The following is a 25667-nucleotide window of genomic DNA, read 5'->3' as shown; positions in this document are numbered from 1 at the left end:
GGTGGGGAGAAGAACAGGAGGACATATTCAATGTACAGGGCCAACTTGAACAATTTTAACTCTTGAGACTTGAGAGCATACTGCAAGATGAGTGAGTGTGCCTGTTAAAGAAGTTATGACCTATCAATTCTTATTAACATATGAAATTAAATTCTAAACTCTTGAAGAAAATACTTGCCTTAATATTATAATCCATAACAAAAGCAGCATAATCAGTTACTGCACTAATCAAATATACTAATTACATGAAGAAAGATGCAAAATTACACTTGTACATCATCTTTACTATTAAAGTGGTCAACTTAAAACAAAATCTTTTAAAAAATATTTAGTTAGCTAACTACTTCTTCCAAAGACTGAGGCCAGAGTATACCTCCCCTACTAGACTAGCTGTGAAACAACCTCTTTGGGTTTCAATAATTTGATACCAAATTATGTGTCATATGGTCCAAACCACATTAACATCTATTATAAGATATAAAAAGAGAAACATTCCAAATGTGTCTTAAAAGATATATTCTCACATTTCAAATTCTAAGTTCCTCAGGTCGTTACACAAGCTAATAAGATAAACAACATGAATTAAACAGTTGAATGTGTGAAACACTTTGTAAAACTACTACAAACAGGAAGAATTCTAAAAATAATTGAAGTGGTTTTAAATTTTAAGCCTTAGGTTATTAATCAATACATATGTACTCATGGTATTAATACATCTAAAGTAATTTTTCTTTTTTGTTTATGGAATATGCCTTTCCAACACTTACTGAGCTTAATGCTCATCTTGAATTACTCTTATTCCTATACCCCAATAAAGGTGAAATTAAAAAGCAAAAAGATAAAAAGAATAATTACTCTTAGTCTTGATGTCTCTAGCTCTCTCCTCAAAGTGTAAGAATGCAGTCTGCTTATCAATTTATTTTAGCAGATGTCACAAGCTATGAGATTATTTACTAATCCAGTTTGGGGACTTAACATTTCCCATTCAGTTTCTTAAAGGAATGCAGCAGAGGTTGTGTCCTGGTCAAGCAAAGCCCATTTGCTGCCTGGCTGGGTTCTCTACCCTTAGTGCCTTGGGCCTATATTCAGGAGGGTAATATTCTTTCTAATCCTCTTTAATCCTTGCCCATTTTTTAAAACACAGTAAAAGATCACTCGCACCAGGCGACTGTGGGAAAATGGACTCAAATAGCTGACCTCTGACACGACTCCTTATGCTCTTTGCAAGTGCACTAAGAGCTTCTTCAGTAGGAAGCAAAGAAAATGAAGCAAACACAGTGGAATCTCCATCATAAAAAGAATATCTTATTTTCAGAGAGGTTTAATACTTAAACTAACTCCTTTCGATTAGAGATCTGTTTTATTTTACAGATAAACACATCTCAAATTATTTTCAATGTGTTTTAGAACCCTGAAGCTTTAGACTAAACCCTATCTTGGTAGCTACTTAGCAAATGGTAAGCAAAGATATTAAGTTAACAATTATTGAGTAAAACTCATATTATAAAAGGTATCAACTTAATATATCTAAAAATACTTCTGTTAATAGCAACTATATATCTATACTTTCACTGAGTAATAATCTAAGTGACAATTCAGAATCAGATACGGTACGTTTATTAGGAAATAATACTTCAGGATTTTATATTAAAAATCTTCACTATTTAATCATTAAAAAATTGTTTCCTTATGCTACCTTACTTTTTATTATCATGTCTTACCTACCAGCAAATGTCCTCTACAATTTGACTTCAAAGAAATTCTTATATTTCAGTTTCTGAAATAGGACAGTGAAATAAAATTTCACCCTCAAAATATAAAGAAAAACGTTCAGTTTAAAGAAAATATACTTAGGGACTTCCCTGGTGGCACAGTGGTTGAGAATCCGCCTGCCAGCGCAGGGGACACGGGTTCGAGTCCTGGTCCGGGTGGATCCCACATGCTGCAGAGCAACTAAGCCCGTGTGCCACAACTACTGAGCCCGTGCTCTAAAGCCCGCAAGTCACAACTGCTGAGCCGGAGCGCCACAATTACTGAAGCCCGCGTGCCTAGAGCCCGTGCTCCGCAACAAGAGAAGCCACCGCAATGAGAAGCCTGCGCACCGCAATGAGGAGCAGCCCCCGCTCACGTCAACTAGAGAAAGCCCGCGGGCAGCAACGAAGACCCAATGCAGCCAAAAATAAAATAAATTAAAAAGACAAAAGAAAAAAAGAAAATACACTTAAAATATGTAATTATAGGATTATTACTCATTTTATCTCCTCCACAAAGTGCTACTCAAGAATTTCTGCTACCTAGAATAAGGTGTAGTCACTACATGATAGAAACCATATCCTTCATATTCTACTTCAGCACCTAGTGTATTACACTATCCAAAGCAGGTCCTAAAATAATTAACTGACTGGATCTGATATATATAGCTAAAATGTCTTCAAACTCATACCTTTAAGTATTTCAGTTTTACTTAAAGATATTTTCTAACTTTCTGGGCAAACTAAAAACAAAACAAAATGAAAACAAAAAAATTCAGCTATCAAGACTTTACTTCTGTAGGAAGAAGAATATGAGAGGTTAAAAACTGACGGGTAATCTGTTTTGTTTTGGTCTCTTTTTTTTTTTTGCTTATAAAAGTACATGCTCACAGTACAAAAATGCAAACATTACAGAGTTACACAGAAAAGAATCTATTACAAGATTGGAGAATAAAAGAAAAAAGGAAATAAAGATAATAATCTGATTTATGTTTGTCTGGATTTCTTTTTTTAAGCATAACATACTGATTCTACTTTTCTTAAATATAGTATCAAACTGTTACGCAACTCACTTTTTACTTCACGATATATCTTGTATATCTCTTCCCATCTCTATATAGATCTAACTCATTTAAAATATAGTATAGTATTCCATTAAAAGCTGAGTTCTTTTATCAGTTAAGAAATAAGGTCATGCTGAAATTGTACTACTGTCCTTAAAAGGCCCAAAGTGACATAATGTAGCAAAACTCACAAAATATTAAATGGCTTAAAAAATTGATGGGATCTAAAATTTTATTTTCTTTACCTTAGATAGGTCTTTATAGTAATGCAGATCTAAATTACAAACATGTTTATTTACCAAACATTTATTGAATTCCTGTTATGTGGTAAGTAGAATATCAGACATAAAATGATGCTAAGACAAGAGTCCTGCTTTTTAAAAAGCTCACCAATAACTAAGGGAGAGACATACAAACAGACCAAAAGAAAAAAAAAAAAAGATGATTAAGGTACTAAAGACACAGAAGAAAGAGCCATTATCTCTGCTTGGGAAAAGTGGGAAAGACACCTCTACAAAGGAGGCAACAGATGAGCAGGATCTTGAAGAATGAGTAGAAACTTGCCAGGTAGAGAAGAGACTGAGCATATGTACAACGGTAGGGAGTCATAATGAGACCTGGCCAATCCAGGGAATAGTAGCACTGGAGGTAAGGAACAAGGCAGAAGTGGTGAGGAGCGAGGCTGGAGACAGATGCTGGGCCCAGACTATGAAGGGTTTCTATACACGCAATACTACGGGGTTGGTCCTTATCGTATAGGCAATAGGGAACAAGCAGAGCTCTTTAGGCAGAGTAAGATTTGCTATTTAGGTGGATAACTCTGGCAATGACCAGAGTAGAGAGGGTTTGATGGCAGGGAGACCACTGAGGAATCTGTTTTAATGGTCCAAACAAAAGATGGTAGAGTATTTGAGATTACTGTATTTCTACACATACATATCTGTATGTTTAAAAATGCACAGAAAATGTCTGGCAACATATACACCAAACAGAAACAGTGGTTACGTGAGAGAAGTAGAATTGGGAGAGAAGAAACAGGGGATTTTTTACTTTATAAACTTCTAAAGGGTCTGAATTTTTTTTAAAGCATTCATTACTTTTATAACAATAATAATTTTTAAAAGAATAGGGCTTCCCTGGTGGCGCAGTGGTTGAGAGTCCGCCTGCTGATGCAGGGGACATGGGTTCGTGCCCCGGTCGGGGAAGATCCCACATGCCGCGGAGCGGCTGGGCCGTGAGCCATGGCCGCTGAGCCTGCGCGTCCGGAGCCTGTGTTCCGCAACGGGAGAGGCCACAACAGTGAGAGGCCCACGTACCACACACACAAAAAAAGGTAGTGAAGGTGCACAATGAGCAGTGACAGTGGGGATGGAGAAGATGGCTAGATCTGAAAGAGATTTCAAAGGTCATAATACGAGTTGGTAATTTGGAAAGAGCAGAGTAAAGGTTAATTACAGAAGAAAATAATAAAGCCGTAAGTCAAAATATAGAAATAAGGAAGGAGAGGCAAGTTGGAGAAGAGACTAAAAAATAAATTTAAAAAAAATCAGTTTGAGACACATTAAAGTGTCTGAAGTACTTATTAGATACCCAGGTAAAAATTTCCACAACTAGATAGAAATGCAAATCTAAAGACAAGGAAGGAAGCCAGAGTTAACATATTTGGAAATAACTGGCAAATAAAATATAGTTAAAGACATAAACCAAGGCTGGTACCTAGTATGTGCTGCAGGACCTTCCATATTACCTCCAAATCATCTTCTTGTTATATCTGGAAATTGCGTGGGCCAATTTTAACTAGTATTCAACTATGGACAATATACTCAAATAATTACTCAAAGTCTCTTGCTTTTCGCTAAAAATATTAAAAATTAAAGCTACTTTGGAAGCTATAGTTAAAAAGACATAATGATGTATGGTCTGATGGTATCTTTTATAACTCTAAATCCATACATATGCTTACACTCAAATTCACTTTAATTTTGAATTGCTTTGATCTTTATAATTTATCTCTAGATTACTTTGTTTCTATTACTTTGCAAATCTTACAACAGCTTTTGACCAAAAGCAATATAATTCTGACCTGAAGTAACGATAATGCTTTATAATCTTTCTCTTAAAAGCAGAGGTTAAAGAAAAATCTCTCTGAAGGCATCTGAAATTAAGGTACTTTGCTCTTGATCAGTCATGCACATCAAGACCAATTTATCTCTCCAATTAGTTTTCTCAGTGCACATTCTATGAGATTGGACAGGCAGGCTGAATGCAAAGATTCCACATGGAGGTGTATTATAAGGGAGACTAAAGAAAGTTCCCAGATAGAAAGTAAACAACTGCTGTATGAATAAACTGAAAGAAAACATGATACTACCTAGCAGCCTCAGGAGCAAAGGGAAAGTGATCTTATATTAAAAAGAGAGGGATGGGAGGCTAAACAGGGCATGTGCTTCAGGAAAATGACTTTCCAAATCATCCTACAGAGCAGCATCTCAAGAGATAAGCATTTCATATCTCAACCCTTCCACCTGGGCCACAGTACAATATAAGGGACAGGCAAAGGCCTCACTGTGCTCTAAGTATGGGTCACAGACTTTAACACCACTTCCCTTTATTCCCTGTACTCCTGCTATGCCACTCAGAGTGCCCATCTCCCTCATCTTTTACTTATGCTGCTATAATATAAGTAGTCTGGCCAAAAGAAATGTAAGCCCGCTGCTAAAGACCTAGTACCTTCTCTAATGGACGGGACTCATAACATCCTACGGGCTTCAATTTCTGATCAGCCAGAATGGATTTTACCTTTTATGTATCCATTTATTTTTAAAATTCCCCTTGCACTTGTAAAGGCCTCCTGGCATGGTCTACTTTCTTAGCAGCACAATACCAAAACCAGTTTTATTGTAAAATAAGAATAATTTTAAAAAGCCACAGATAGCATATTCCTAAACATGTACTCAAGTTGCAGAGATTTACTAAACAAGGTTTTGTTTTGTTTTTAAATGTTCTACGCCACTCTTCCCTCAAGGGCTTCTTCTGGAAGACACAAACTGTCCTCAGGGTATTAAGTAATTCAAATTAGTTAATTCCTAACTGTCTCACCTAACCATCTTCACCTTCACCCCATCTCAACAAAGGAATCCCCAAATCTTATACACTCTAAAGCACTAAACTAATATTTACAAGGAAAGAGGACACACTGGAACAGCTTAAACAGGAGGAGAAAATGGTAACAGAGTATAATAAAGCAGTGATGGCCATAATAATCAATGCTGTTGCCTGACACTCAGACATTGTGTTGAGAACTTCACATATATCATCTCATTTAATCAGGAGGCATGATACCTTGACAGTGCTTTCCATGTTGAGTCTGATTCTTTTTTCTTTATTAAGGTATAATTTAAAAACAGTAAAATGCACGGGTCTTAAGTATTCAGTTCAATGAGTTTTAACAAGGGACTTCCCTGGTGGTCCAGTGGTTAAGAATCCTCCTTCCAGTGCAGGGGATGAGGGTTTGATCCCTGGTCAGGGAACTAAGATCCCACATGCCGCAGGGCAACTAAGCCCGCGAGCTTCAAATACTGAGCCCGACTGCCACAACTACAGATCCCGCACGCTCTGGAACCCGTGCACCTCAACTAGACAGAAGACCAAGTGCTGCAGTGAAAGATCCTGAGTGCCACAACTAAGACCTGACACAGCCAAAAATAAATTTAAAAAAAGAAAGAAAGTAGACAAGCAACACCATCACCCCAGAAAGTTCTCCTTTCCAGTTAATACCTCTATCCTGACCACCTGAGGCAACCACCGTTCTAATTTCTACCACAATAGATCACTTTTGCCTTTTCTTGAATATCACATAAATGGAATCATTCAGTATATATTCTTTTGAACGCTATATTTTTAAGATTCATCCATGTTTTGCTGTACCAGTAGTTCTTTTCTTTTTATTGCTAAATAAATTTTTTTCTCTTGGATGCACACCTTGGAGTAGAACTGGGTCATAGGGTGAGGTATATGTTTAATTTTATAAGAAACTGACAAAGTGGTTGTATCATTTTATATACTCTTAGCAGTAATGTACTAGAGTTCTAAATGTTCCACATTCTTACCAATATTTTATCAGTATTTTTAATTACAGCCATTCTGATAGGCATGATACCTTGTAATTTTATAATGCATTTCCTTGATAACCAACAATGGTGAGCACCTCTTTATGTGTTTATTGGACATTCCAATATCTTCTTTTCTGAAGTATCTGTTCAAGGCTTTTGACCATGTTTTACATTAAAGTTGTCATTTTATACTTATATATTCTGGATTTGAGTCCTTTGCCAAACAAACAAACTGGAAATATTTTTTTTCCTATTTGTGGTTTGTCTTTTCATTTTTTTTTAAATGATGATGATTTTTATTTATTTATTTATTTATTTTTGCCACACCGCACAGCTTGCAGGATCTTAGTTCCCCAACCAGGGATCGAACCTGTGCCCACGGCAGTGAAAGCACGGAGTCCTAACCACTGGGCGGCTGGGGAATTTCCTGCCTTTTTATTTTTCTTAACACTGTCATCAGTGAGAAGAATTTTCAATTTTTGAAAAGGCCAATTTAGAATTTTTTCTCTTACAGTTAAGTGCCTATTGTGTCCTAGGAAATCTCTGTCTACCTCAAAATTTCAAAGATATTCTTAGATGTTTTCTTCTAGATGTATAGTTTTAGCTCTTACATTTAGGTAAATGATCCATCTCAAATTAATGTTTATGTATGCTATGAGAATATTTCATGATTTTTCCCCCCATTCAGATAGCTAGATGTTCCAGCACCATTTGTTGAAAAGAGTTTCCTTTCCCCACTGAACTGCATTGGTGCTTTTGTCAAAAACCAAATGACAAAATACATATAGATATATTTCTGGACTTTCTATTCTGTGATTTTGTTTTTAAGGCAAGTATTTCAAATTTAAATCTAAAAATAATAAAATTTAGAAGAATTTGGTGGTAGTATGCTAATAAAAAAAAACTTCAATGAAATATTGCAGCAAGCTATTGCTAGATCCTAAATTAAAGTTAGATAATACTATTCTAACTGATGTGTAAAGTGTCATACTAAGAACAATTACATCTATAGTAAATCATGGATATTTTTGGATTTAATATTTATGATTTCAATCATCTGTGCTATCTCTAAACATCCATGATTTATAAAGCCATAATTTTGCTAAGGAACAAATTTCAATCATTTGTGCTCTGAGGCTTGTGCACACATGTGAGTAACTTACCAAATGAATAACCCTAGTTGAATCTTCAGCATCCATATCTCAGCAAGGTTCATGACCCATCCTCATGTTCTCATTTCAGGAGTAAAATTATATGTTATACTGGTATTTCTCAACCCATGGAGATTCACAATGGTTTTGGACCATATTAATCAAGAATGTCAATGGCTAACTATAATAATAATGTTAAAGAATACTTTTTATAATAAAAAGATGAATTTAAAAATGTGCAAAGGACTTGGATATTTATCCAAAGAAGATACACAATCCCACTCCTGGGCATATATCTGGAGAAAACCATAATTAGAAAAGATCCATGCACCCCAATGTTCATTGCAGCACTATTTACAATAGCCAAGACATGGAAGCAACCTAAATGTCCACTGAAAGATGAATGGATAAAGAAGATGTGGTATATATACACAATGGAATATTATTCAGTCATAGAAAAGAATGAAATAATGCCATTTGCAGCAACATGGATTGACCTAGAGATTGTCATACTGAGTGAAGTAAGACAGAGAAAGACAAATATCATATAATATCGCTTGTATGTGGAATCTAAAAAAAAATTGGTACAAATGAACTTATTTACAAAACAGAAATAGAGTCACAGACGTAGAAAACAAACTTATGGTTTCCAGGGGGAACGGGGGGGAGGGACAAATTGGGAGATTGGGATTGAGATATATACACTACTATATATAAAATAAATACCTAATAAGTACCTACTGTATAGCACAGCAAACTCTACTCAATACTCTGTAATGGCCTATATGGGAAAAGAATCTAAAAAAAAGTGGATATCTGTAAAACTGATTCACTTTACTGTGCACCTGAAACTAAAAACATTGTACATCAACTATACTCAATAAAAATTATTTTAAAAAATTAAAAAAAAGAAGATATACAAATGGCCAATAACCACATTAAAAGATGTTCAACATCATTAGGAAATGCAAATCAAAATCATGAGATGCCACTTCACACCTACTAGGACAACTATAGTCAAAACACAGACAATAACAACTGTTGGCACAGATGTACAGAAATTGTAACCCTCAAAAATTGCTGTAAATTTTTGGGAATTTTTTACATTGGGAATGTAAAATAGCACAACCAACTTTGAAAAAGCTTGGCAGTCTCTCAAAAAGTTAAGCATAGAGAATTACCATATGATCCATCAATTCCACTCCTAGGCATATACCCAAGAGAAGTGAAACCATGTGTCCACACAAAAGCTTGCACATGAATATTCACACCAGCATTATTCATAATAGCCAAAAAGTGGAACCAACCCAAATGCCCATCACCTGATGAATGGATAAACAAAATGTGGTATATCCATACAATGGATTACTACTCAGCCATAAAAAGAAAGGAAGTATTGATACCTGCTACCTTATGCTAAGTGAAAAGGCCACATAATATAATTCTAAATCTACAGAGACAGAAGGTAGATCTGTGTTGTCATGGATTTGGGGAGAGAGGAATGGGGAGTGACTGCTAATAGCTACAGGGTTTCTTTTGGGGGTAATAAAAATGTTCTAGAATCAGAGAGTGGTGATAATTACACAACCTTGTGAATATACTAAAAACCACTGAATTGTATACTTTAAAAGGGTGAATTATATTGTATATGAATTATTTTAATTAAAAAATACTTCTTGATGGCTGGATAATAAAAAAATGTGAGACACAAGAATGACTGAAACAGGATGCTATGGAATATTTAAAAAGTATGAAATATTTTCTACCGTAAAATTTTAAAAACCAACAATTTCTATAGTAGCTGAAAGATACATAATCTTTTTCTTGTTTGGTGACTAAAACAAAATGTTTATTGAACCAAAGCCATACCTAGGTAATGAAGAACAAGTCAAAAATCATGAAAACATGTTGTTCTAATTTTTTTACTATTACTATCACAGTTACTGTATACTGAATTCATTCAGTAGATTAAAAAAATCTGTAAAAGCAATCAATACTGATGAAACATCTAAAGCAAATTCATAGCCTGAAGAGATTTATGTGATCTTTTTCTACTGCACTTCTAATGGCTTCCAGCTTTAACAAATTGCACAGCTCTAGACCTATAGCCATTTCTGTTGTAGTTATGTGGAAAGTAGCCAAAATAGTTCCTGCTAAAACAGCTTTACAATTTGTCATTTTACTGGTAAGATTCATAGAACATTTGAAAATTTGCATAATAAATTTATAAGAATAAAAGAAGATTTAAAAATATATATATATATTTAAGTGTCACTGTTCATTAGGTTAAGTAAGTTATCATGACACATTGTTGAAGTCTGAGGAAGAAAACCCCTAAAGCCCTTTATGTTTGCTGGCTCCAGCTGAGAGAATCACAGATAGAGACTATAATAGAAGAGAGAGGGAAGAGAATATCTGTACATACTTCATCACTTGCAAAAACAGCCACAAATTCCAGCGCTCTTCCAATTCATATAACACTAATGTTATTTAAGTGGGATATTATCCAAATTGTTGGAGCATAAAATTTCCCCCCTAAAACCTTAATTTTTAACCTGTTTGGTAACACCCAGCTTAAACTGCCTATCCACAAACAATAATGTAAGGTTACAGAGCCATTCTACTCAGTTGGATATTTTGATAGAGCTGAATTGTCAACTGGTTTTGATATTTAGGTAAGGGGAAAAAATATACAAATTTCTACCTATAAATAAAAATGATTTTTTTTCAGGCAAGGCTTTACTGGTGCTAAAAATGATTTTCAAATATTGCAGTATATACATATTACATACTTATTAAATTTATATTTAATTAAATAACATATTTTACAGTTTTACTGACGTATACTTTATATATCACAAAATTTACCATTTTAAGTATACAGTTCAATGATTTTTACTAAATTTATACAGTTGTGCAACCATCACCATAAAAAGTTCCCTCATGCCTGTTTGAAGTCAATCTCCACTCCTACCCACAGCCCCAGGGAACCACTGATCTGCCTTTTGTGTCTATAGTTTTACCTATTTCATAAATTTCATATAAATGGAATCATACAATATGCTTTTTTTTAAGGAAATATAATACACTCCTTGGCTCAACTGTAAGTATTGATGATAATTTATTTTTTTTAATATTTATTTAGTTATTTGGTTGTGCCAGGTCTTAGTTGTGGCAGGTGGGCTCATTTAGTTGCATCAGGTGGGCTCCTTAGTTGCGAATTGCCAGCTCCTTAGTTGTGGCATGCAAACTCTTAGTTGCAGCATGCGTATGGGATCTAGTTCCCTGGCCAGGGATTGAACCTGGGCCCCCTGCATTGGGAGCACAGAGTCTTAACAACTGCGCCACTAGGGCAGTCCTCAATATGTTGTCTTTTTTTTTTTTAATTTAATATTTGGCTGTGTTGGGTCTTCGTTGCTGCACGTGGGCTTTCTCTAGTGGCAAGCTGGGGCTATTCTTTGTTGCAGTGCGCAGGCTTCACACTGCAGTGGCTTCTCTTTGTTGCAAAGCATGGGCTCTAGGCACACGGATTTCAGTAGTTGTGGCTCACAGGCTCTAGAGCGCAGGCTCAGTAGTTGTGGCGCACGGGTTTAGCTGCTCCGCGGCATGTGGGATCTTCCCGGACCAGGGCTCAAACCCATATCCCCTGCACTGGCACTGCGACACCAAGGAAGTCCCCAATATATTGTCTTTTGTGTCTGGTTTCTTGCACTTGGCATAAAGTATTTGAGGTTCATTTATGTTGTTGCATGTACTTATACTTCGTTCCTTTTTAGTGCTAAGAAGTGTTCCATTATGTGGATATATCACCACTTATTTATTCATTCACCTATCTTTGGACTGTTTCAAATTATTTGCTATTGTGAATAATATTGCTATGAACACTTTCATACAAGTCTTTGTATAGGCATACGTTTTCATTGCTCTTGGGTAAATATCTAGGAATGGAATTGATGGATCATATGGTAAGTATATGTTTAACTACACAACTGTTTTCCAAAGTAGCTATACTATTTTAAATGCCTGGCAGCAATATATGCATTTTCTCTACATTCTTGCCAACACCTGATATTGTAAGTCTATGTGAGTATAGCCATTCTAGTGGATATAAAATAGTATCACACTGTGGTTCTAATTTGTTTTCCCAATGACTAATGATGCTGAGTATCTTTTCATGTGCCTTCTTTGATAGCTAATTCATAAACCTTCTTTGATGAAGTGAGTTGTTTGTCTTATTATTACTGAGTTATAAAAGTTCTTTATAAGTTCTGGATACCAAACTTTAAGAGATAAATGACCTGCAGTCATTTGGCTTATCTTTCCATTTTGTTAATGATAACTTTTGAAGAGCAAACATTTTAAGAAGTCCAATCTATCAGGTTTTTTTTAATTGATCATGCTTTTGAAGAAATCTTTGCCTAACCCAGGTTCTGTTTCCTTCTAGAATTTTTATAATTTTACCTCTTACATTTAGATCTTTGATCCATTTTGAGTTAATTTTTTATTTGGCATGAGGAGAGGGTCTAGGTTGTTTGTTTGTTTTTCACATAGATGCCTGATTTTCCCAGCACCATTTGTTGAAAAGATTATCCTTTCCCCATTGAATTGCATTGGAACTCTTGTTGAAAATCAACTGACCAAAATTATGTGAGTTTATTTCAGGATTCTCTATTGTCTTTCATTGATCTACATTTCAACCTTCATGCCAATATTATATTATCTTAATTACTGTAGCTTTAAAAATGTCTTGAAATTGGGTAGTATAAGTCCCTCTAACCTTACTGTTCTTTCTCAAAACGGTTTTGGCTATTCTAGATCCTTTGCATTTCCATATAAATTTTAGAATGAGCTTGTCAGTTTTTTTGTTTTGTTTTTTTGGGGGTTTTTTTGTGGTACGCGGGCCTCTCATTGTTGTGGCCTCTCCCGTTGCAGAGCACAGGCTCCAGACGCGCAGGCTCAGCGGTCATGGCTCACAGGCCCAGCCACTCTGCGGCATGTGGGATCTTCCCGGACCGGGGCACGAACTCATGTCCCCTGCATCGGCAGGCGGGCTCTCAACCACTGCGCCACCAGGGAAGCCCAAGCTTGTCAGTTTTTACAAACAAGTCTACTAGGATTTTAATAGGAATTGCATTTAATCTACAGATCAATTTGGAGAGATCTTAACAATAATTAGTCTTCTAATCCACAAACATGGTATATATCTCCATTTATTTAGGTCTTCTTTAATTTCTCTCAGAAGTATTTTGGAGTATTTCACTATATGTGTGTGTAGGTTTTTAAACTCAAAAGAAGTATCACTAAAAGCATCACAGATTATTTAGACAGATTCAATATGAAGGTTAATATATATTACATATCCAACAATTTAATTTTATAATTTGGGCAATGCCTGGGATTTCCGCTACCCTCCCCTCACCCATGGTGGCTCTGGCAGTAGTTTTGAAAACCAATGCACAATGTACACCATCAGAATTGTTACTGCTGAAACTGACAAAGGACTAATTTCCAAAATACACAAGCACCTCATGCAGCTCAATGTCAAAAAAAACAAATAACCCTATCCAAAAATGGGCCGAAGACCTAAACAGACATTTCTCCAAAGAAGATATACAGATTGCCAACAAACACATGAAAGGATGATCAACATCACTAATCATTAGAGAAATGCAAATCAAAACTACAATGAGATATCATCTCACACTGGTCAGAATGGCCATCATCAAAAAATCTAGAAACAATAAATGCTGGAGAGGGTGTGGAGAAAAGGGAACACTCTTGCACTGCTGGTGGAAATGTAAATTGATACAGCCACTATGGAGAAGAGTATGGAGGTTCCTTAAAAAACTAAAAACAGAACTACCATACAACCCAGCAATCCCACTACTGGGCATATACCCTGCGAAAACCGTAATTCAAAAAAAGTCATGTACCACAATGTTCACTGCAGCTCTATTTACAATAGCCAGGACATGGAAGCAACCTAAGTGTCCATCGACAGATGAATGGGTAAAGAAGATGTGGCACATATATACAATGGACTATTACTCAGCCATAAAAAGGAACGAAATTGAGTTATTTGTAGTGAGGTGGATGGACCTAGAGTCTGTCATAGAGTGAAGTAAGTCAGCAAGAGAAAAACAAATACTGTATGCTAACACATATATATGGAATCTAAAAAAAAATGGTTCTGAAGAACCTAGGGGCAGAACAGGAATAAAAATGCAGATGTAGAGAATGGAGTTGAGGACACGGGGAGGGGGAAGGGTAAGCTGCGATGAAGTGAGAGAGTGGCATGGACATATATACACTACCAAATGTAAAATACATAGCTAGTGGGAAGCAGCTGCATAGCACAGGGAGATCAGCTCTGTGCTTTGCAACCACCTACAGGGATGGGATAGGGAGGGTGGGAGGGAGATGCAAGAGGGAGGGGATATGGGGATATATATATATGTATATGTATAGCTGATTCACTTTGTTATAAAGCAGAAACTAACACACCATTGTAAAGTAATTATACTCCAATAAAGATGTTAAAAAAAAAAAGAATTGTTACTGCTGAGAATACATTTTACGTAAGAGGGTTTTTAAAGCAGAAAAGAACAACCACAGGGAACAGACAATCCCGATTTTGTTATTTTGAGTGGGAATTAAATAAATTTTTTAGATATCAATGGTGTATTTAATTTGAATAGTTCTGATTAATAACTGCTGCTTATCTTCTCACACAAGGAACAGATTTCCACCCCATCCTGGGTACTAACAATAACAACCACTTCTGTAAAGCTTACTACGTGTTAGGTACTCTTCTAAGCACTTTAAAGATATGCACTCATTTAATCTTAATAACAACTCTAAGAGGTAGGGAATATTATCCCCAGCTTACACATGAGGAAACTCAAGTCTAGAGAAGTTAAGTAACTTGTCCAAGGTAATACAGCTAGGAAGTAGTGGAGCCAGAATTCAAATGTAGGCAGTTTAGTTGCTGAATCCGTTCTCTTAACCACTCTGCAGCAAGAGAGAGCAGAGCATTTCATATACAAGTATTTTTAGACCTCTGCTTCCAGTAACGGAAGACTGGGTAACTCAGATGAACCCTCCCAGACAGCTAGAAAAGCTGTCGATTTTAAAAAATTGAATCAAATACATCAGATAATTAACAAAGGGTAGAGAATTACCAGGCCACAGTCTAAAGACGGCAGAAAGCAGAGAAGTAAGCCACACCTGGGGCTTCTTTCACTATAGGGACATTTGACAATTCTGGAAAAGATAGCTAGGAGGCTGTTCAGTATTTTTGCCAGTTTCGTAAGGCTACTGGAACAAAAGTTGAAATCCAAGTCCTGTCAAGAGTGAGAGCCTGGCAAAACCCTCAGGATTGGACTGGGACTCTGAAAGCTGCATCTTAGGAATAAGGGTGAACCAGAAATAAACTGAAACTTTCATGGACTGCAGTCCAGTTTCAAGTCATCCGGGTAGACCAGAAAATTTCAATCCCTGAAACTGAATTAAGGTGATCCTGTCCTACCAATGCTTCTTCCAGGCATCTAAGGGCAAGGAAAATCCTCTATGAAGGAACATAATATTATCTGAGATTTTAAGCTATTTCTACAATTTTTCAAATAAAATATCTGGCACATAGCGAAAGAAAATCAGGCATAAGAGAAAAGACGATATGAACATGATGCAGCAGAAAAAAACAGATGTTAAAAACAGAAACAGGGACGTTCTAGATATTGGGATTATCAGAGAAAGACTTTAAGATAACTACTTTATTTTCAAAGAGATAACAGATTATATTTAAACTTTTGGCAGAGAATTCAAACCTATAAATAATATGAGAGATGTGAAAAATAAATAGAAATTCAAGAATTAAAAAATGTTTCAAAGGGGTGAAATCACACAGTGTATGTTCTCTGGCCACAATGCAATTACGTCAGAAATTATTGATAAAAAGATAATTTTCATATGTTTTAAAATTAAGAAATACACATCTAAATGGAATAAATATACCTCTAAATCAAAGAGGAAGTAATAGTGGAAATTAGAAAATATTTTTGAACTAAATTATAAAAAAAATAATGCTATAGTATGCAGTTAAAATTGTACTTAGAGAAAGGTTTATAGACTTAAATGGATATGTTAGAAGAAGAAATATTAAAAATTAATGAGTTAAATACCTTATAAGAAGATACAAGAGGGACTTCCCTGGTGGTTCAGTGGTTAAGAATCCACCTGCCAGAGCAGGGGACACAGGTTCGTGCCCTGGTCCAGGAAGATCCCACATGCCACGGAGCAACTAAGTCCATGTGCCACAACTACTGAGCCTGTGCTCTAGAGCCTGCGAGCCACAACTACTGAGCCCACGTGCCACAGCTACTGAAGCCCGTGCACGTAGAGCCTGTGCTCTGCAACAAGAGAAGCCACTGCAATGAGAAGCCCGCACACTGCAACGAAGAGTAGCCCCCACTCGCCAATCTAGAGAAAACCCGCACGCAGCAACGAAGACCCAACACAGCCAAAAATAATTAATTAAAAAAAAAGAAGATACAAGAATTAAAAAAAAAATGGGGCCAAAGAAAGTTGAAAGAAGGCTGTAAAGAGCAGAAATGAATGAACCAGAAAACAAACAGTAGAGAAGATCAACAAAGCCAGAGGTTGGTTCTTCACGAAGACTAATAAAATTGATAAATCCCTGAGGAATCCAATAGAGGGCCAAAAAGAAAGGTAGCCAGTGTTATGAATTAAAAAATGGATGTTACAACTGATTCTGCACATATTAACAAGCTAATAAAAGGATTTTATGAAATCTTTATGCCAATAAATTTGAAATTTTTGATGTAATAAATTCCTAGAAAAATACAACTTACCAAAAGCTAACACAAGAAGAAACAAGAAATGTGAATAGTTATGGAATGGTTAAAAAAATTGAATTTGTAATTAAACTATTAAAGATATGAAATTTGCAATGAAAATTCTTCTCACAAAGAAAAATCCAAAATCAGACAGCTTTATCAGCAAATTCTTCCAATCACTGAAGGCAGAAATAATTCTAATTTTTACACAAATTATTCCAGAGAATGATAAAAGAGGGACAATTCCTTAACCTGTTTTATAAAGCCAGCAATAAAGGAAAAGTATAGACTAAAAATATAAGAAAAGAAGGAAAAACATAATTAATAAACATAATTAATGTCAGAATGGTGGTTAAGTTTAGGCAGGAGGGAGGAAGTTGTAATTGGGAAAGGGCAGGTGGGTTTCTGGGGGCTGACAATGTTGTTTCTTGACCTCAGTGGTAGTTTCCACTCATTTGCTTTATAATAAATCATTAAGATACACATTTCTGTTTTTTACACTTTGCTGTATATGTATTATAATTCACACTAAAATTTTTATTGAAATTTATGGGACCAGTTTCACTTAATGCGAGAATGGCATAAATATTTGTTGACTCTCATCCTTAGATTTCAGTAATATTCTTGACTCTGTCTTTACTTACTCTAACAGACTTACAACTTGCATTTCTTCGAGATTATTTTTTAGAGGTTAATCCTTTAATGTTTACTAGTTTCCAAATTCCACTAACATATTATACTGGAATCAACAGTTACAATTACTCTTTTAAATAAAGGCATATTCTTGAATACTCTATACTCCCTAACTTGGGGCATTGTTTTTAAAATCCAAAATTTCATCTTGGGTTATAACACACAAAGATTAACCAATGATCTGTATGTCTGCAAGGTGTACAATATTAAGACAAATGAGATGAGTACAGTTCATCTGGGACTAAATAAACATCAACTCAGCAGTTTTTCTGGGAACTTTCACATCTGTTTCCTAACACTGATTATTTTAATCTATTTGTCTTCAGTCTTTGTCTACCCAGCCCTCATTCAAAAGCATCTGTCTAGATGTAAATAGCTTTTATAGTAACAGGATATTTGATTTAATGATCTGAAATATGAATGATCTTTTATTAGGACCAAGGCATTTTATTTCTTCTCTATAACTATAGTAAAAGGAACAGCTAAGTGAACACATTGCACATCAAATTTTATTTTGACAGCAATTATAAAGCCTACACTGAAATACTGCTCCTATCCACCTTTCTAAATTCTTTTTAACATCCCCTTTAGGGTAAACACTAAGCATCAAAATATAGCAGACTAAAACAATTCTGCCTCAAATTATGGAGACCCAAACTTTGGTCTATACACTGTTACCAATTTGATTAACTTAAATAAAAGTAGTATTTCTATCATAAAGTTTCTTACTTTTGGAACATGAGGATTAAATTCCACAGCTCTATGAATTGCTTCCACAGCATTAATTTCTGCTGTGCTTAACCCTCTTCTGGAGGCTGTTTCTGGAGAAAATCTGTAAGAAAACCACAAAATGAAGAAATAAATATTTAAATAAATAAGTATTTTAATCAATTAATTAACTGAGATCGTAATTTAGCACCCTAAATCGGAGGTTTCTGGTGATGGCTAAAGTCAAAGCCAAATGGCTACTAAACATAAAAGTAAAGCCTTTGGTTCAACATATAAAGGAAGGCAGCATAAGAAATGGAAATATTCAAGTTAAGGTGAAGAAAACCTTCAGAAGTCCATTAAAGACACACTTTGGGCAAAGTAATAAAATAAGAAATGCCACACAGGGACATCTAGAGAATCTCATGAAATAGAAGTACATTCTTATCAAATTTTCACTGTTCACAGACTGTGAACAGTCCATTCTAATTCATATCAAGCCACAGTAATCTAAGGTGAAAGAAAGCAGTTGCCATTTGGTTGGTTTCTGAATAACTTACCTGTGCAATAAAGAGAAATTCATTAAGGACAGCCAAAAATACAAGGAAATCAGAATAACTCAGAATTATAATCTCAAAACAGGTAACATGAAACCTATTTCCCTACCACATATCTTACAATTACCATCATAGCTACTATGTACTGGATATACTTTCTATCTAGCATTGCTTTGGGCATTTAACACATATAATCCTCACACAACCAACCTACAGTATTATTATTCTCATTTTACAGATAATAAAGAAACTCACACTGATTAACTTGACCAAAGTTCCATAGCTGGTATGCTGTAGACTTTGAATTTGAATCCAAGTTCACTTAGCTCTAAAAACCTTGCTCTTTCCACTACACATAGTAAGAAGCTTCTAAGCCCCATAAGATCAAGGGTTATTCAGCAGGAAGTAGGGGAAAAAAAAGCATTGTTTAAAGTCAGTGGATGAAAAACAATATTGAGTTTAGCAGTCTTTCTAAACTATTATAGTTTTCATAACTACTTACTTATCTGAAACAGTCCTTGTCTTCAATAGTGCTGCTGTATAACAGATGGCTGCTGACTTTGGAAGGCTTATATCTATAATAATAATTTTTAATTTGGGTAAGAATCACAAAAATATCGTAAGACAATTTCTAATAAGAATAATTCATAGTTCAAATTCAACGGATATAATATAGTAGTAAAAGCACGTGGACATATAATTGGAAAACCTGAGTCTGAATCTTGATTCTACTATTTACCAGCTATGCATCCTTGAACTAGCACAACTTCTTTAACCTCAGTTTTCCCAAAATAGAGAAATGGTACTTGTCTAGCAGAGATTAAATTAAACCATGTCTGTGAAAGCCCTCATACAATGGTAAAAAGTACTCAACAAATGCTTATAAGAAGCTGCTTATAATAATACTATCCAAGGAAAAAGCCATTGTATAGATAGAACTATGTAAAAACTCCACCTATTCACAGAGAAAAACTAAGATTAAGAAAAAAAAAACTAACAGGACTTCCCTGGTGGCCCAGTGGGTAAGACTCCGCACTCCCAATGTAGGGGGCCTGGGTTCAATCCCTGGTTGGGGAACTAGATCCCACAAGCTTGCCGCAACTAAGAGTGCACGTGCTGCAACTAAGAAGCCCGCATGCCACAACTAAAGATCCTGCGTGACACAATGCAGATCCCACATGCCGCGACTAAGACCCGGCACAGCCTAAATAAATAATAAATAAATGTTAAAAAAATTAATAGTAGTTAAGTCCAGGTGATATAATCATGGGTGGTTTTCATTTTTTTCTTCTTCTGATGTTTTTGCATTTTCTACATTTTCTTAAATGATGATTTTTTATAAAATAAAAAGAAATTGAGAACTACAATGAAATTAATTATATGAGTTCTTTCTTAAAGAATGACCAAAATAATGTTATTGGCAGAGTAAGACTACAGAACTCTCTTTCCAGATTCCAGAGTTATACCAGCAAATGGAGAACTAAAGAAGTAAACTTGCTTTTAACTTTTTCAGGATTCTAGAAGGGTGAAAACTGGGGACTCATAAAAATAACTGAAAACACAGAAGCATATCCAAGTTGCTAGTTTTATTTTATTTTTAATGAATAGGTCCTGATTTTTCATATTCAGTCCCTAAGCTTGTTCATCATAAGTATCATAAGCAGGCCGTGCATCTGATAAGTAACATATGGAAAGAATTTCTCACAAATTTCTCCATGAGCCTATACTACTCTAAAGCACTTCCTAAGAATTCCAGATGTTTAAAAGAAATAAACTTCTCTTTCCAAGTGTAACAAATTTCAAACTTTCCAAGTCATGGAGATTCCCAAGCTAATGGGTAGGAGCTTACAACAGGAGAGTGTGAATAAGTGACTTAAATGTGTTCTAATACAGTGAAAGATATGACCAGAAATATTATGCTAGTTAGGATGTTTCCAGCTTGGGGTTAAAAGCTGATGCCTTACTCAGAATGAGGAGAAAGGCTATGCTTCTCAAAAATTCTCCCAAATCCATTTGTGGTAAACTGGAACTGTTATCATATAATAATAAAAATAGCCAACATATATTGACTTCTTACTTACTGTTGGGAGACTAGTAAACAAACAAATGGAATACCTAAGTTTAAGTTCAAGCTTGCCACTTACTGGCTAGAAGACCTTACCCAATCACTTAACTTTCTTCTACTCCAGTTTTCTTATTTACTAACCGGAAACAGTAAAAATATTGTACTTGTCCTACCACCTCACAAGATTGTTATAAGGATCAGATGAGATAATAAATTATACTTTGTAACTAAAAAGCATCATAAAATGTTATTCTGAGTTACTCTTATATATACTCTAAGCAACTTCTGTTAGCCTTCCCTGCCACTCCAAAACAAATGAAGTGCATAGCACCCCATATTTTTCTATTACCTCACCTAACACGCTATGCCTCAATATAACTACTATTCATTTGTCTGTATGTTCCACTAAACGGTAAATTCTACGAGGGCTAAGTCCATGTCTTCTTATTCACCACTGTATTCCAAGCGCCTCACTCACATTAGGCGCTCAATAAAAAAATGAATACATCTTGAGAGAAGGAAAGTTCCTCCTTGCAGACTTTTGCTACCAAAAGTACTGATAAAGAAGATACTTAATAGCAACTTATATCCACAGATACTAGATACTGACTGGTAAGAATGCAAAGAGAAAATCACAGAAATACCGGAGTAGGATCACATTTATGATTACTTAATAGAAAAAAAATACTTTAACCATGCTATTAACTAAGAGAATTATCACTCACCATCATATTTTGCTAGAACTGCTTGGACATCTGCATAGGCCTGTAATTCTAAAAGTGATTCTAGGAGATTTTCATGGATGTTCAACATGGTAAGAGGGGGAAATTCTTTCATCAACTGTATATTAAAAAGAAAAAAGATTAAAATTATACAAAAGGAACTCAGAGCTGAATCAAATTCACTGAGGTAGAAATTCTTTTGTTTCTTAAAACTGTGGAGACTCAATCTCTAAGAAATCTATGTATATTAAATAAATATCTTGTTATAAAACTATCAATTAAAAAAAACAGTGATTCTGGGGAATTTCTTGGCGGTCCAGTGGTTAGGATTTGGCATTTTCTCTGCTGGGGCCCGGGGTTCGATCCCTGGTCAAGGAACTAAGACCCCGCAAGCTGGGCAGCATGGCCAATCAATCAATCAATCAATGTTAGAAAAAAAAAAGGAAAACACATAGTGATTCTGCATTAACTTAACTGGCAACTTAAAACACATTCTGTTTTTGAAGGAATAAAGATAAAGGTTGAGTCATCAAATTTACTTACATCTCTCATTATTTTTACTGCTTCTCTTATTCTTCCTAATTTTCTTGCACACATTGCCAGTCTTCTTTTAATATACACCAGTACATTGGTATCTCTCCCTATTTAGAAAAACAAATGACACAAAACTATCACTTTTATATTATGACCTGCTACTTCATTAACATATTACCTGTTAATTTTATTTGCTTACCTTGGGAGGTTCAATTAAAATTAAATTGTGTCAGAATGGAAGAATATTAATAATAGTTGAATTTGGGTGATGAACAATGAACGAAGGTTCATTATACTGCTCTATTTTTATAGATGTTTGAAGTTTTTTATACTAAAAGCTTAAAAAATATATATAGAGAGAATTACTTTTGCCTCTAACATTAAGTAATCTGAGTACAGTATATATAAAGTAATTTGTGTATACTTGGCAAGTAGATTTTACTATTAAAAGACACACATTAATAGGAAGAAATAACATTATTAAGTTTCTGCATAAACAATCTACTATTTTAATATTCTCTATTATCTTAGCTGACAAACAAAAGATATTCAAAACAAAATTTCCATGCTAGCATAAATTTTTGGTCAACAGCAAGTAACTAACAAACTACTTCTAGAAAGGGCTAACAAATATTTCTGGAACTATCTCATAACTATATCTGAGATTATACAAGGACAAATGGCATGACTTTTTTACAGATGTAGTTTCATTAGTTCCAGACTGCAAAATTACATATTCCCACAGTTGTGTGTTATAACAACACGCATTAATGAAACATACTATATACACCAATATTTAGTTTAGAGAGAAAACATTATCCTAATTTTAATTTACACAAACAAAAGATTGAGAACTTAACTCCAGGAGATAATGCATTATATAAACATATTTCAATTTATTGCCCATTAATCTGCCAAAATCATGAAACTAAAGCCCTCTGGCCACACAAAATAGCAGGAAGCAGCAGCATTACAGATTCTAACATCTTTGGTAAAAGTGTCTCGATCACAACTGGGAGAGTATGCCTGAGAGTGGAAAGAAAGGACCTCAGTTGCTATGGCCCATATGGTCTCAAACACATCATGGAGAAAAAACAACCGAAGAAATAGTCAATATCAAGTGTAAGGCTGGTTTTGTGCTGAAGGGCCACTCCCTGGCACTATATGGAGATATATACTGTCTGAAGAGCAAACCAAATGATATACCTCTACTATTGCTTGGGTAAGGGTGAGGATAAAGGTAATAGCTGCTTATCATCACTAGAAGGTTCTCTTGAATCTTGAATACTTTTGAGTTGTGTTTCTCCAATGACCAGCCCAATTCTCACATGAAATAAATTATTGTTAAGTCTCAGAGCAGCACATCTCTCAATAACCAGAACAGGTTTGTTCCCTTCCACAAGCATTCTCTAGCTAATATACATTTCTGTCTTGCTGACTTGAATAGATTTGTTATCTCTTATGAAAAGTAGCTAACTTTTAAGTATTAAGTTTTTTAAATTGTTGTTGTTTTGTGTTTTACACATAAAACAGGCAGTTGCAGGAACTAAAAGGGGAAAATTAGTTCAAATTCACTTACTCAGTTGAGCTTCATGCTGAGGACTTTGGTGCTGGCACTGTTGTGACCGCCTGTAAATTGTTTCTCCTGCCTTGAGTGCCTGTTTAAATAACTTTTCAGCATCTACAATAGTTGTTGCTTCTTCCTCAGCCAGTAGAACATATGCAGTAGCACAGCTATAAAGAAAGCAAGCAAGGCAATTTTAAGTAAAATGGTAAGACAAGTATTTTCTTTGGGGTATGTCCCTTTACATCACATTTCCGTATCTTTCCCTACACTTTCTGTAATAGGGAAGAACATTTGTATTCTATTACAAATTAATCACTATATGGATGTTGCCTATAAGCTTACATTATATATAATGACCCATCTCTCAGAACCCTGCCTCCCAGGTAATGAGCATTAAGCTAATATACTTCTGTTTAGCTCACAGGAAACATCTTGACCAGGCCCACCTGTGAATGACTGCAGGGAGGAAGGAATTAACACATCCCCTCTGGAGGCTGATGGGAACCAGAAAATGTTTGACTTTACTCCCTCCCCTTTTAGTATAAAAGAAGACTGAATTCCAACTCAGGCAAGATGGTTCTTTGGGGCATGAGCCCACCATCTTCTCAGTTTGCTGGCTTTCTGAATAAAGTCGTTATTCTTTGCCCAACAACTCATCTCTTGATTATTGGCCTGTTGTGTGGCGAGCAGTACGAGCTTAAACTTGGTAATAAATTTTGGTTTTTCAAAAACACTTTCTATTTTTTGTTTTTATTTTGTTCTGTTATTGCTGTTAAACGCCTTTTGTGAAGGGGTATCTCATTGTGTTTTTCATTTTCATTTCCCTTATGATGAATGACACTGAGCATCTTTTCATGTATTTTTCGGTCATTTGTATGTCTTCCTTGAAGAAACAGACATTTCAAGTCCTTGGCCCATTTTTAATTGGTTGTCTTTCTGTCATTGAGTTGTAAGAGTTTTTTATATATTCTGGATAACTAGACCCTTATCAAATATGACGTGCAAATATTTTCTCTCATCCTGTGGGTTGCGTTTTCACTTTCTTGACAGTATCCTTTGATGCACAAAAGCTTTTAATTTTGATGAAGTCTATCTAATTTTCCTTTTTTGCTTGTACTTTTGGTGTCATATCTAAGAACCGCTGCCAAATTGACAGTCATGAAAATTTGCTCCTATGTTTTCTTCTAGAGTTTTATAGTTTTAGCTCTTTAATTTTTAATTAATTGTGTATGGTGTGTGTTAAGGGTCTAACTTCATACTTTTGTATGTGGTTATCTAGCTGTTACCATTTGTTGAAAAGACTATTGTTTCCCACACTGAATGGTCTTGGCACCCTTGTCAAAAATCAATTGACCACAGATGTATGGGTTTTTTTCTGGACTCTAAATTTGATTCCATCTAGATTAGATGGCTATTCTTATTATTTAATTACTGTAGGTTCATAGTAAGTTTTGAAATCAGGAAGTGAGTCCTCCTACTTTGTTCTTTTTCAAGATTATTTTGGCTACTGGAGGTCTCCTGTAATTCCATATTTTAGGATCAGTTTGTCCATTTCTGCAAAACGGGCAATTGAAATTTTGATGGAGACTGCACAGAATTTGTAGATCAACTTGAGAAGTACTGATATCTTAACAATAATAAGTCTTCCAATCCATGAACACAAGATGTCTTTCCATTATTTAGGCCTTCTTTAACTTCTTTTGATAATACTTTGTAGTTTTCAGTGTACAAGTCTTGCACCTCCTTGGTTAAATTTATTCTTAAGTGTTTTAACATTTTTGACGCTATTGTAAATGGAATTGTTTTCTTAATTTCCTTTTCAGATTGTTCATTGCTACTATATAAAAAAACAACTGATTTTAAGTTGATCTTGTCTCCTGCAACTTTG

The 25667-nt window shown here is 35.1% G+C and overlaps 1 protein-coding gene across 12 annotated transcripts in view; it reads right to left on the bottom strand.

The window, feature by feature from the left end:
* ST7L (suppression of tumorigenicity 7 like) overlaps positions 1–25667 on the bottom strand; it is a 151074-nt gene that overhangs the window by 98253 nt on the left and 27154 nt on the right. For 11 of the 12 annotated variants that reach the window (XR_009538839.1, XM_060139334.1, XM_060139329.1 and 8 more), the window contains 5 exons: positions 23792–23946; positions 22222–22319; positions 21682–21796; positions 19394–19466; positions 18356–18458 (listed from right to left, as the gene is read on the bottom strand). Coding sequence is in view for 11 of the 12 variants with exons in the window: in XM_060139334.1 (XP_059995317.1) it covers positions 18356–18458; positions 19394–19466; positions 21682–21796; positions 22222–22319; positions 23792–23946 (544 nt within the window). In the remaining variant the exon portion in view is untranslated. Of the gene's footprint in view, positions 1–8102; positions 8167–18355; positions 18459–19393; positions 19467–21681; positions 21797–22221; positions 22320–23791; positions 23947–25667 lie in introns of those variants that run through there. The other variant, XM_060139337.1, reaches the window with a different exon arrangement.

The sequence above is a fragment of the Lagenorhynchus albirostris genome, chromosome 2 (genome assembly GCF_949774975.1).
Source record: "Lagenorhynchus albirostris chromosome 2, mLagAlb1.1, whole genome shotgun sequence".
Taxonomy (NCBI): Eukaryota; Metazoa; Chordata; class Mammalia; order Artiodactyla; family Delphinidae; genus Lagenorhynchus; species Lagenorhynchus albirostris.
This window is presented reverse-complemented; position numbering and strand designations above follow the sequence as displayed.